This window comes from Crotalus tigris, unplaced genomic scaffold (assembly GCF_016545835.1).
Source record: "Crotalus tigris isolate CLP2741 ecotype Arizona unplaced genomic scaffold, ASM1654583v1 scf7180000019968.627227, whole genome shotgun sequence".
NCBI lineage: Eukaryota > Metazoa > Chordata > Lepidosauria > Squamata > Viperidae > Crotalus > Crotalus tigris.
In genome coordinates, this window is record NW_024097797.1 from 259,196 (window position 1) to 273,626 (window position 14,431).

The 14,431-nt window shown below is 35.6% G+C and overlaps 1 protein-coding gene across 2 annotated transcripts in view; it reads left to right on the forward strand.

Moving 5' to 3' along the window:
- Positions 1 to 14,431, forward strand: part of PAMR1 (peptidase domain containing associated with muscle regeneration 1) — a 79,676-nt gene that overhangs the window by 63,927 nt on the left and 1,318 nt on the right. The window contains exons 7-11 of one of the 2 annotated variants that reach the window (XM_039365164.1): positions 4,279 to 4,479; positions 5,799 to 6,011; positions 9,132 to 9,198; positions 11,469 to 11,701; positions 13,836 to 14,128. In XM_039365164.1, coding sequence (XP_039221098.1) covers positions 4,279 to 4,479; positions 5,799 to 6,011; positions 9,132 to 9,198; positions 11,469 to 11,701; positions 13,836 to 14,128 — 1,007 coding nt within the window. The remainder of the gene's footprint in view (positions 1 to 4,278; positions 4,480 to 5,798; positions 6,012 to 9,131; positions 9,199 to 11,468; positions 11,702 to 13,835; positions 14,129 to 14,431) is intronic. The other variant, XM_039365165.1, reaches the window with a different exon arrangement.

Consider the following 14,431-nt stretch of genomic DNA (forward strand, 5'->3'; position numbering starts at 1 on the left):
ATTATACATATCTTCATTTTTGCAGCAATCTGTTTCTTACATGCATTCTTTTCTCACTCATAGCCTCTTTCGTCCCTCTAAGCATTCTCATACTTCTAGCTAGTCCTCTGGCACTTTGTGGTAAAATTATCTTCATGTTGTCTCAAGCAGCTTCCATAGAAGTTTAATCCATCTTGTAATACCTTTCTGTACTTGCATGCAAGACTTGCATTTTCTCTTACTGTAATTATTTCTAAAATCACCCTGTTTTTTTTCCACTTTGTTTCCTTCAGTGTCTATTTTCCCCAAAGAACTTCAGCTAATGCTGCTAAAACCTAATTTGTCACAAATTCAGACCTTTTTACAAATTCAGAACTAATCTTTAACAATTCTTTCAACATTATATTATAGTCAAAATAGTAACACTTTAATGTCAAGCGCCAGGGAAATCAGATGATCCAGGCAGTTCAAAGGACATAAAGATTTATTTCAAGCTTGAATTCTCTGCAAGAATATGAACTACTAACAGTCCGAGCAAATTGTCAGTAGATAAGAGTCGATGGAGTTCAAGGTGGGCTGAACTTGGATCACTTGTGGGTATGAAGAGATTCGTGATTTATGACACATTTGACCCCTCCCTCAGGTCATCTCCTACATCTAGGTTTATATTTACTTTGTATGTATGCATGTGAGAATAGAATGAATGGATTTATAACTGAGCCATGTGCTTGAAACAAGCAGACCTTTTTCTAAACAGATAATTACCTATCACTATTGTCACTATCACTATTATTGTGGATTTCTGAATATCCCAATAACATTTTCTGAACTTTTTCAATTGTTCCACCCATTTGCTCATATAATTTAATAGAATAATCAAGCTGTCTTTATTCAATCCTGTACAGCTTCCTATTTAAGTTTCATAGACAAATAACATATCTATATTTCCTTCAATTCCTTAGTTAATTCATATGCTCCATAATTAAAGAGCCAAGGTGGCGCAGCAGTTAGAGGGCAGTACTGCAGGCCACTTTAGCTGACTGTGTTCAACAGGTCAGAGGTTCAAATCTCACCGGCTCAAACCTCACTCAGCCTTCCATCCTTCCGAGGTAGGTAAAATGAGGACCCAGATTGTTGGGGGCAATGTAAGAGTATATATATATATATATATATATATATATATATATATATATATATATATACATACATACATACATACATACATACATACATACATACATACATTGCTTACTGGTGTACACCGCTTAGAGAGTGCTTGCACTTAAAGCGGTATATAAGTCTCATAAATAAATAAATAATTTATATTACATCACTTACATTCTAGGTCATAATCTTCCAAATGTCATAGTGAAGATTTTACTTATTATACAGTGTTTTTGTTATGGTTCCGGCTAATGAAACACTTCAAAGAACTTCCAGGCATTGATTTCCCTAATAGTCTTTTATTGCTTCAAAATGTCGGCACAGGCATAATGAAGTTTATGCTAAGATCTAAGTTCTCTTCCTCTGAGCAGTTAAATTATCAGCATGTTCCCTCCCTAAATTAGCTGTCATATATCACATTATCCAATTAGTGTGAAGGTCAAAGGTTTCCTTCCTCTTTCTTTCTTGGGCTTTACCCCTACCCTCTAAGCTCTGTATTAACCCCAAAAATACCAGACAGTTCTGCATATTGTCAAAGCAAGAATATACAATATTTGCAGCATTGACAGTTTTGATAGGGCAACAATTACAATATCTTAGCTAAACGTACCATGCTGAAAACTATTTCTGGCATGTGGTTGCTCTGTTCTCTCTCATGGATATTTTAGTTTAACAAGGGAAAGGTGAGTGAATGATTTGAATCCCCTTCTCACTCATTATTTCATCTTCCAAATATTGTTCAATCAAAAGGAAGTGTTTAAATATCTCAAACCCCACTTTTTCTGAATCACCCAAAGATACTCTTCATTTAACTACAAAAGATTTTTTTTAATCTCAGGGATATGATCACTATCATATACTAAACTAAAATTAATAGTTATAAGTAATTAGCATTTTTAAAAAAAAAAATTGGTGCTATTATGGTACCTGGCATTTAACCGAAATATCTGCTAGAGAAAGGAAACTATGGTACAAGTAACTGTTTGGTTACTGACATATTCACAGGCATCTGGTACAAACCTCAGTAAGGAAAAGATGAGAGAACATATGTCATGATGCAAACTCTCACATTTTTATATAGGTAACCTTAGTTTAGCGATTGTAGTTGCAGTCTAAGTAAAGTGAAAATCATATAGACAGACCGCAACTGTGCATATAATTTTATTTCAGCTTTCCTTTGCTTCTTGCTACTTTCTTCAGCTGAACTGGGCTTCTTTCTCTTTCTCTTTGAGGGCATCTCGGTATGGAATAAATAAGTGAAAACATGACTGGGTTATATTTCAATTAATTTGTGTATCGATGTTTAATCTAGAAATAATAATAACAACAATAACAACAACAACAACAAGTCATCTAGTCCAACCCCCTGCCCATGCAGAAAACCCTATATCATTTCAGAGAAATGGCTGAACAAAGGCAAAAGAACAAAAACTCTAAGGCAGACATGTCAAATTCACAACGTCACGCACAATGTATCAGGACAGTTTTGCCATTGTTGGCAGTGGGGTGGGCACGGCTTCCATGTGATGTGTCCGGCCTCTGGGCTGGCAGTTTGATACCCCTCCTCTAAGGGGACATGCCAGGATAAATCTTGAAAAGGGTTTATAAAGAAATTCTCCCTAATACTTATAGCCTGAGAAGAATATGACTTCAAACAGCTGGATGAACCAAACCAAACAGCTGGGTGAAGGTTTTTGGAGCTTAATTCACAAAGAAGCTGGGTAAAAGAGCAAATCTTATTCACCCACTGCCCTTTGGAAGAGAGTTAATGTTTGCATTTACATTCATTGGAGAGGTACGGATCACAAGAGAGTAAGCAGGCACACATTCAGAAAAACAAATCAATAGAAATGCACTAGCACTTGCTGTTTGCACTTGCCACAAGCATTTGGAAGGCAAAAGAAAGCCTATAGTCTGAAACTGATTAAGGTCTTGTCAATTTCAGGCAGCAATTGCAAGTTGGAAGATTGTACTCAACTAAGTACACAAAGCTTAATTTGTTAACTCTAGCTAGCACTTTTTAGGGAAGGACTGTACTGTGGAGATAAGGCAGTTCAAGGAGAGAGAGCTTGTTTAGGTAACCTCTCTACTGGGAGGGGGAAATGGGGCAGGCACAGGATAACATAATACTGTATTAAGTGACTGTAATAGTGTACACCTGACTGCAAAAGATCATAAATGCAGACACTGGTCACAAAGTTGCTTTTTATCACTGTCATAATTGCGAATGGTCACTGACCAAGGCGTTTGCTAAATAGGGACCACCTGCACTTGCATCCTAATATAAATATGTATACAAGTAGGTTTTGCCCCATTTTATGACCTTGCTTGTTTCCATTGTTAAGTGCATGACTGCAGTTGCTAAGTTAGCAACACGATTGTTAAGTGAATCTGGCTTCCCCATTGCTTTGCTTGTCAGATAGTGGCCAAAGGGGATTACATGACCAACGGGACATGCAACCGTCATAAATATGAATCACTTGCCAAGTCTGACCACGTGACCATGAGGATGCTGCAAGAGTCGTAAGTGTGAAAAACGATCATAAGTCACTTTTTTCCATGCATCAAATGGCCACTAAATGAATGATTGTAAGTTGAGGACTACCTGCATTCATCATCTTGAGTTATGTACATAGTAATAAAGGTAGGGTAAAAAAATAAAATAAAATAAATATTAAAAAGTGCATAAAAAGTCTTTATTAGTATATTAATAACACTGAGGGTTTTTTTTAATAGTTTATGAAATATCAAGCCATTTTATTTTATGCCAAACTTTTTGATTATGTCTGCACTTAGCCATTCAGGTTCTCTGGTTGTAATAAACAGGACAATATATACATACTGTAACTATAGATGTTACAAGGTTTGCAGAGTGACACTCTGATCTACATTTCATCATTTCCCATCACCTCCCCAACAGACACTTATGCACATACTGGTATATTTATGCTTTCAGTCAAGTCCTGCTACCATGAGCTGTCAAAATATGAAAAACACATCAGCACTATGGAACACTTTTTAATTGTCTGTACTAGTTACTTGTTCTTCATTTTGCTTCTCTCTTACTATCCTTACAATGTAATATTTTAAAAACATTTTTACTAATCTTAAAACACTCCTGTTTTTGTAATAAAGTGGATTTTTTTGAAATATCTGAACTGTCAGTGGTGATGTGTAGGACTCCAGGTAATCCTGCTCATGGTTTTGTGGAAGGAGATGACTTTAAATATGGGTCCCAGGTTTCCTTCAAATGCAACGCAGGTTATACCTTAAAAGGCATCCAAGTTGCTTACTGTCAACTAAATGGGAGCTGGTCTGCACACCATCCTGGATGTGGTAAGAGTTCCTTATGTTTCTTCTATTGCAATATTTTATTTTCCAGAAATTGCTAAGAAAATAAAAAAAGCAAACATGTATTTCTAACCTAACATCTTGGCTGTCTGACGTAAAATTTAATTTTAGCAAAGCTTATATTGATATTGTACAGCATGGAAAAGCCTCTCTTTTGCTTGCATTGACTTTTAGTTTTATGGCTAATAGAGGCATATGTGGTTGAGTTTACCTGTGTGGGCAGGAAGCAGAAAGACATGTCAGTTTATCAGACTTCTGCAGCAAAGCTCCATAGAAGGACAATTGGTGAACAGAAGGGAGATATTTGTACCTGGACTATGGCAAATGTGTTTTTTTTTCTTATTCTCTTCAGATTACTGCAGTTCAAATTAAATTAAATATTAGTCAATCAGCATTAAATAGAATGAATACTTTATGAGTATTACAGTTCGATGCCTGAGCATATAGAAAAATTGTTCCTAGGTTCAGGCAGCATTTTCACTTCCAAAATGAAATGCAAGTCTATTTATTTTTTGGCTTAGTAAACATTGGATTTGCAGCTTCCTTTTCAGAGTAGGCTTTCTTAAGGCATCACACAATCCAAACGTTCTAAAAGTTATTACTAAAAAAAAAATCTAAAACTATATATTAAAATTAAAATTACAACAAAGAATTAATCAGTTGGATTTGGAGATTTGGAGTTCACCTATTGCTGGATATGCCTGAGAGGAAGAATAATATAAAAATTAATTAAGTAAAAATAGCATCTAGAGCAGTGATTCTCAACCTTTTTAATGCCACGACCCCCAACCGGTCGTAAGTCGAGGGCTACTCAACCGGTCATAAGTTGAGGACTACTCAACTGGTGCAGCACTGTTTGCAGAATGGGACTTTTGGTGGGCTCAGCAGGGCAGAGACAGCCTGGACAATTCCTATTGGCTTTTGAAACCCAATAGAATTAGACTCGATTCAAGAGAGTCTATTCTATTGGGAGTAGCACAGCTAAGGAAAAGGGGGAAAAAATGGCGGACTGCGTTGTTTGGCGACCCCCGTGAAATGGTCGTTCGACCCCAAATGGGGTCCCAACCCACAGGTTGAGAACCACTGATCTAGAGTGTGGTAATCTAAAAAAAAAGATATAGTTGAATGTAAAGACATTTTAGCAAAACTAATGGCTGATTTGTGTGGTGTTAAATGCCTAACTTAGGGTTAATGGCAAAAATAAAGTTGATCATATTTTTTGATTAGTAAAGAATTGAATAATGTGATGTTCAATAAAGCATTCTACTTTGGATAATAACAGCAACAACCATTTGAATTACTAGTTATGGAAGAGAGAAACTGCTCTGATCCTGGTGGTCCACTCAATGGGTACAGGAAACTGATGGATGATACTGCTCTAATTAATGGTCATTATGCAAAAATTGGAACCGTAATTACATTCTTTTGCAATAACACCTACACTCTCAGCGGTAATGAAAAGAGGACCTGCAAACCCAATGGCGAATGGTCAGGGAAACAACCAATCTGTATAAAAGGTAATTAATAACATCACTTAATACTTGTAATGCTTTTTTAATGAATATATTATGACATCTATTGTACTGATGTAATCTTTGTTGATTCCCACTAGAATCCCTACTTCATCTAATTTCTTCCATATTCCTTAAACTAACAACAATTTAACAGGAGGCTAGACAGTTACAAAATAAATTAATACTGTAGTCTCTTGCATCTCTTCTCTATTCAAGAATACGTCAGGATCCAACATTCGCCCCACAGAAAGATACTGTTAAACCAGTTTGCCAAGAAAAAAAACACAGTGGTTAACTGGAATTGACTGTGAACATCTTACAACATGAATAAGATGTCAGTGAACATGTTCCTTCTAATACAATCTGACTGCCATGGATAGGCATAAGTATCACTGATATCACAACAATCATTTTCTAAAAGCTTCGGTGACAAATTCTCCAAATTCTACATGGGTGAAGCAATCCAAATAGATGGCAACTTATTTTATACATTTTATAAGCTGCATACTAACTAATATGAATACCAGGACTATAAGGACTTGATACAGAGGCAGATAATTTTTCCAATCCCCTTTGTAATCTCTGACCATAATTTAAGTTGAGTGGAGCTTATTAAAATTAGAATCCAATTATCTGGAAAGTACTCAATTGCTCTCTAATAATTGTCCTCATGGAAAAGATGCTTGGCTCCTATCCAGCTTTGTGCACCATTTGTCTTTTTATTTCAAAAAAGTGATACACTACAAAACAAAGTGTTGTCCTTCGGTATCCTCTTTATTTCCAAAAATACCTTGAAAGCACCCAAGCAGCTTTGCTTATAAAGACGCTTACCTGCCCAGGAAAAAAGTCTTTGATAAACAGAGATGGATAAGGAAGTGTTATATTCTATAGCGGTCAATTCCCTGATGTAAACTAGGTGTTAAGGAACACTTGTTCAGAGCCAGTCCAGATTTGGAAACTAACCAAGGAAGAGAAGCTAGGCAGAAGACAAAGAGGAGAGCCAATAGTAAAAAAAGGTGTACTGTAATGTTAGGCAGAGTAGGCTCAGTCTCTTTTGATTTTAATAAAAAAATTCTTGCAGTATGTCTGTGACTTTGGCACCTTTCTCCAAAAATCTGAAAGAAAATACAATAGGAGTGAGAAACAGGTGAATCCATATTTTGCACTCTATCTCCATTGGCAGCAATTTTTGGAACAAATAAGGCAGCTTTGCAGCTATTTTTCAAGAAGCACTATAATATGTGCTCAAAAATTGTGAATGTGCTCATCAGGTTAAAAAGAAAGGAAATTGTCCTATTATATAGAATTAGAATATAATGCTTCATTAACTTCTTTATCATATTTTTTTTCCATCTGACTTACTGGATAAACTAATTTTAGGAACTGTAAGCTGAAGCTGGACAGTACAGAAAAAAATTGCTTGCTTATAGAAACTGGGATAGAAACCATTTACAGAATCAGGGTGCTAATTCACCTTTTCACAGGTTTGCAAGTAAACAGGCGGGAGGTAGAAGAAGTCTTTATTTTTGGAAGAATCCAGACAATTTCTATCAAAACAGGGAGGAAAATAAAACAATAAAATGCTAATGAAAAGCATATTGCATAAAAATGGACACAGTAATCAGTCAATCATAGCTTTTGGGCTGATATGCACTATTCCTTCTATAATTTTGCATAACCATATTGGAACTACTACCCTTAGGGAGATTTATAGCCAACTGAGGTGCCAAATGACAAAGATATATTGTACAAGAGGACAAAGTTTGAGTCATGTCACTCTACATGTTTTGTCACCACTTAATAATAATAATAATAATAATAATAATAATAATAATAATAATAATAGTAGTAGTAAAGCTGGAAGAGACCTTGGAGGTCATCTAGTCCAACCCCCTGCCCAGGCAGGAAACCCTGCACCATTTTGGACAAATGGCTGTCCAATCTCTTCTTAAAAATTCCAGTGTTGGAGCATTTACTGCTTCTGGAGGCAGGTTGTTCCACTGATTAATTGTTCTCACTGTCAGGAAGTTTCTCCATAGTTCTAGGTTGCTTCTCTCCTTGATTAGTTTCCACCCATTGCTTCTTGTCCTGCCTTCAGGTGCTTTGGAAAATAGCTTAATTCCCTCTTATTTATGGCATCCCCTGAGATATTGGAATACTGCTATCATGTCCCCCCTTGTCCTTCTCTTCGTTAAACTAGACATACCCAATTCTAGCAACCGTTCCTTATATGTTTTAGCCTCCAGTCCCCTAATTATCTTTGTTGCTCTTCTCTGTACTCTTTCTAGAGTCTCAACATCTTTTTTACATTGTGGTGACCAAAACTGGATGCAGTATTCCAAGTGTGGCCTTACCAAGGCATTGTAGAGTGGCATTAATACTTCACATGATCTCCCACGTTGCCTCTTTATAAATATTAATTACTGGCCCATTGTTGGGCAAGCATTTTTCCTGATATTAATTTTAAATCAGTTGAGTTCTTCAAGGTGATCCAAGACAGAATTCTAATAAATAAAATGTCTAAATCTTTCACCACCATATAATGGCTTGTCTCGCATTTAAAATAAATTACTATTGTGTTTAATTCTTAATTTCATAATGGTTTATCTATTACCTATTTCTGCTATCATTTATTACGCATGAAAAGTGAAAGTAAATACCAGATTTCAGAAGAAAGGAATGAGGTTTGTGGAACTATTAATGATCTCATGTCTCGTCCAAAATATAATAGGATCTCGCTAATAGTGGACATATATAATCCATGAACCAGCTGGGCGATTATTGCCAGGCTATAAATATGCAGAAGTAGGGTATAATTATGCTGCTCTTACTGAGATATATGGAACCTCTAAGTAGAGAAGCAGTGGATTGCATCATTTCTATGGTCTGTGAAATGAAACCATAAAACTTAGGCTTGTTTGCTCAGTTTAGCTCTGTTTAAGAAAACAGAATTAAAAATTATTCTTAAAAACATATGCAGTATCTATCACTTAATGAATTGCTTGTCTTTTATCTTAATTCAATTATGATAGTGCCAAGAAGTGATAGGGACACTATCGATTTGAGCCTGAAACATGAAAAAGAATTATGCAAAATTGTGTAGTATTTATTTTTTTTTTTTAGCTTGCAGAGAACCAAAGATTTCTGACCTAGTGAGAAAGAAAGTACTCCCTATACAAGTACAGTCAAGGTAAGATTGCAAAAACCTTATATTAATGAAAAATATTATTGCTTGTTCTTGTGTCTCTGTGCCTGGTTGTACAAACATTATCTGGGGGGAAATGCATAAACTGTAGCAGTTATTCTGCAAATAACAATGCTAGTTTGATAAAAAATTTATTAGGTGGAAATTTATAAGCCAGTATGGTTACCCACGATTTACTGTATAAATATAAACATCCACAAGCAAATATATTAGCTGATGTAATCTATAATACAATTTTTGACAATCTGTCATGTACTTTATAATAAACTACAGACACAGATGACCAAATCCTAACTGATGAAAAGATAAGAAAGATTTCCTGTGGAAACTAAAGAAAGGTGTGATAAGAATTGTCAAAATAGGTACTGTAAAACTGTCATTGCTCCAGCGATTACATAGAAGATATTCATGAATTCTTCATACATAAACATCTGCAGGGAAAAAGGAGTGGCAAACATTATCAAATTGATATCAAAACTCTGCCCCTTATATTCTTGAATGTAACATTGCAATAAAATTAGAAATGACAGAACTTGTATCATGATATCGCTATGCACATGTCATAATTTTGGCATCGTAGATAGGAACTGACGTCTATGAAATCCTATAAAATAATGAGCTATTGTTCCATATTTTTGTACAAGATCCCATTTGTCTGATTTCTGCTGGGAATTATCAAAAATATAAATTTTCCTTTCAAACGTCAGCATTTGATTACTATAAGACTTAGCCAACTTGCTGATCTAGTAACCTAAGCAGGCGCAAAAAAATCAGGTCCAATTAGACTGATTTATTGCTAATCATGCATATGTGCAAGAATCTACTTAACAAATGGTTAACACCTGTTTGGGGTTAGATATGGATCAATGGAATTCAAGGGAGGTTGGACTTATTTTGCTTGTGGCTACTGTATGTAGGGACTCTAGGCTGATCCCTCTTTTAACTCTGCCTCCAAGTTCTGCTACTCCTTGTTCTACAGCTTTCATGAGTACTTGGGTGAAGTATCAGGTTGCAGGCTAGACCAAGATGTCAATTACTGCTACTTCCACATTGTTGCCAAGAAGAATGTATGAATCCATGAAATGGATGTATGAGTCAATCTTGATTTGAGGGACATTTTACTTTTGATATTAGAATGTTGACCTATAGCATACAAATAAGTCTCTAGTCAAAAGCAGCATGAACATACTAGACAACAAAATTAGCATTTCCTAAATTAATACATATTTGAAGAGTTATTACATGAAAAGTATGTGATACTGTTGTACTGAATTATATAAACCTAACACAAGAGTTATACATTACATTCTCTCCAATTCTAAAATTCTTAGTGTTGTGTAAATTTTTTAGATTCAGTTAGGTTTTATTGCCACATATTAAAAATATGTCCAGAGGATAGTTACATGTGTGGGAAAAATCTTCCTCTTTATTTATCCAAAAATGGATTGAATTTGTGTTGTGCAAAAATTTCAGAACTCCCTCTGTGTGTGTGTGTGTGTGTGTGTGTGTGAGAGAGAGAGAGAGAGAGAGAGAAAGGGGGGGAGAGAGAGAGAGAGAGAGAGTGTGTGTCTGTGTGTGTGTGTGTGTGTGTGTGTGAGAGAGAGAGAGAGAGAGAGAGAGAGAGAGAGAGAGAGAGAGAGAGAGAGAGAGAGAGAGAGAGAGAGAGAGAATATGTGTGTGTGTGTATCCCCCATAGTGGAATAGATAGATGATAGATTCATTCTCTCCTTAGTTTTCTTTGCTGATATTAACAATTGCTTGGTAAGCGCTTCAGTGTTTTTTTAATGAATCTTTTGCAAAAGGAGGTAACACTTTCAAAATAGTCTAATATCTGTTAAAGTCAGTCTGTAAAATATAGTGAATCAGACTACTGGTATATATGTATAAGTATATAGTATTATATAAGTATATTAAGTATACTTTTACTAATGAAACTACAAGATGTCAGGCACATCTTCCCAACAACGCTAACTGGAAAGACAGTAGACAGAATTTGGACTGCCTGCTTAAATATTATATTGGTAAGCTTTGCCTCTTAATCATATTTGGAGAAGAGAATGCTGAATTTTACTAAGAGTCTAGAAAGTCTTGAATGGTTCCATGGGCTGCAAAGTTTCACTGGATTATAATTATAAATATTAGCTTATTTGCAATAATGTTTTATTCCAAACTATACTTCAATACTATGAAAGCCAAAGATGTAAAAAGGTTTCAGCTTGTTGATTATAACTCCATGTTCTCTACGAACAAAACAGGGAGACTCCCTTGCATCAACTCTATTCATCTACATTTAACAAACAGAAGTTGGAGGCTTATCCAACCAAGAAACCTTCACTACCATTTGGAGAATTGCCTCCAGGCTTCCACCATCTTCACACGCAGCTGCAGTATGACTGTATTTCTCCTTTTTATCATCGTTTGGGAAGCAGCCGAAGAACCTGTCTGAAAACAGGAAAATGGAGTGGGAGGGCCCCTTCATGCATCCCAAGTAAGAGTGCCACACATACAATATTAGGCAACACTGCCATGCCATGAGTAATAATATTGCTCTCTAAAGGAAAATTCCTTGAGGAAGAGGTTGTTAAGGTCTAGGGAATTCATGTACAGTTGTCTGTGATGAGGTGCGTTTTACAATAGTTATGAGGATTTATCTTCGCAACCAGTCAGTGATTAGACATTCTTAAATGAAGTACATGAATGCTACTTGTAGGCCAGCCAATAGAACTATTATTCAAATATCCACACAAGTGAATACAAGCTGCTTCTTTACAAGTGAGAGGGAAGCGGGGAATTGCTCCTGTTAATTCTATTCAGTGTTTGTCACTTATGCAACTCAGAACATAAGGATATCCTTCAAAGATCTTCAGCTAGAGGAAAATAACCGTTCAAAGATCTTTATCTGAAAGGATGTATTAATAGCAAACAAGTTCACATTTGAGAAAAATAGACATTGAAAATGCTTCAGCCAATTGTGAGACAGAGCAAGACCCATTCAACTCTCTCAGTGGGATTTGCTTTCCCCTCAGCTAACAAGCCTTTTCTGCCAATTCAACCTATTTTGGAAGGGGAAAAAAAAAAAGCTTGTTCCTGTGAAAAAAGAAAGGTCATTGGCATTGGGAAAAGTTGGTTGGAAATGAGGCCAAAGCAGGCCTTATCCTGAAGTGAAATATACAGGAATGTCACTTCCTGCTTGGTTTTTTTGAAATTTATAGAGAATTTGTTTTTCTTCACCTCTACTGTCTTAGGTACAGATGAGGAGAAGGGCACAGCCATTTCCACAAAATGACACCCTTTTTTATCATCAGAAGAAATCCACCTTGAAATGGAGGCAGTTGATAAATGGGGATTATCAGCTTATTTTTTGCAAATTTTTCAGCACTTGGAAAGATTTGAGGGTTCTTTTTAATGAATGTAGGAATGTATCATTAGCAGTGTGTGCCAATTGTGACAAACCAAAGGAAATACTCACTAGAAAATACTTATTGATCAAAATAAATGTTAACGTGCATAAATAAAATTGAGCCCAATTCAACAGAGATTAAATTTTTTTAACCCTCACTTATTTAAAAAAGAGAAGTTTATGTTTCTGTTTGCTTTTCCTACAGAAATCAATGGACTTTAAAATATTAACTCTGTCTGGATTAATGTTAAAGGCAAATTATGCCTAATTTTCAACAACTTGATTCTTCCCTTTGGATATATGTGTTTACAGTATTCATACTGTAAATGAATACAGTATTTATTTATATTGGGCTGTACATCATGCAAATAAACTGTCTATGAGAATGGAAAAGACTCTTATTACTTAGTTTAGAGGCTTGACAACCCACAGAGTATACAGAATAGGCTTTTCTATTGATTGGTGTGACTACTTCTAGTGATATTCATAAAGCTAAGACCATTTCTGTTTTGTTTTGTTTATTGTTAAGTTTGTTTTCTATTTTTCTGTCTAAACAATCAAAAAGGCTTCTCATTTTTTAGAACAAGATTAAATATGTGACTTTAAAATCTGCTTTGGGAAGTCCTGAATATTTCGTTAGCTTAAGAATATAATATGGTTTGCCAAAGAAAGAAAGAAATCTGGAAAGGAGAGTGGAGAGGTAGAACTGGATAGCATTTAGAAAGCCACACTAGCTGTACCCAGCCAAGTGTTGCTGTGGCTCAGTGTGGTTAAATGGAAAAGAAAGAAAAGAGAAAGCGCATCTTTGTAATATGTTTAATTTCACAATGCTTGTGGGTATACAATATTTTTGTTGTTCCATTGTGTGCGCAGATATAGAGATTACGACCAACAGATGGCGCTTTTTTTCAAAAAAAGCATGTTTTTACCTGTCACAGGTGTGACATCTATATAATATAGGTATATAAAAACACGTGCGTATTCGAATGCAACGTTGTGTCAAAATTTCAAAGCAATCAGCAAAGAATTTTCGGAGATTTAAGATTTTGAACAAACGAACATTTACATTTTTATTTATATATAGATAATGTAATTTTACTGCAAGGTAAAATTTGCCTTGGGCTCAGGTACTTTAATTAATAATGTAATAAGATTGATTTTACATACTTTGTTTTATTAATTAAAAAATCATATTTCTTTCTTCTCCCTCTCCTTTTGGCAGTCTGCGGAAAGACAGAAAACACTATACTTCGCAAATCACCCACAACCAGATGGCCATGGCAAGCAGCCATCTATCGGAGACCTAATGGGGTGAAGTTTCCCAATCACAGAAAAGGGACTTGGATACTGATTTGCAGCGGAGCTTTGTTGAATGAACGCACAGTTGTTGTGGCTGCACACTGTGTCACCAATCTGGGGAAGGTCACTGTTCTCAAAACAGCAGACATCAGAGTTGTTCTTGGCAAGTTCTACAGAGATGAGGATAGAGATGAGAAGATCATACAGAATCTACGGGTGAGTTAAGTGTTTGGGATGAATAGATGAGTGCTAAGGCATTTAGTACATCATAGTGAATAAAACAAAAACTAAACTTCATTGATATTTCCATTTCCCTGAAATTAAACATAGTACATATGTTCCTTTTCAAGTCAGGTAATAAGTAATTTTAATTTCTTGTTCCATAAAAATTATACTTGGGTATCTTTGTTTAGAGGCTTCTGGTTATCCATATGTAAGGCTTCCAGGAGTTACTTGCAGCCTAGAGCTCTCAGGTCAGCCATTTAGAGATAAGCTTTACTGATATCATTAGAATTAGTT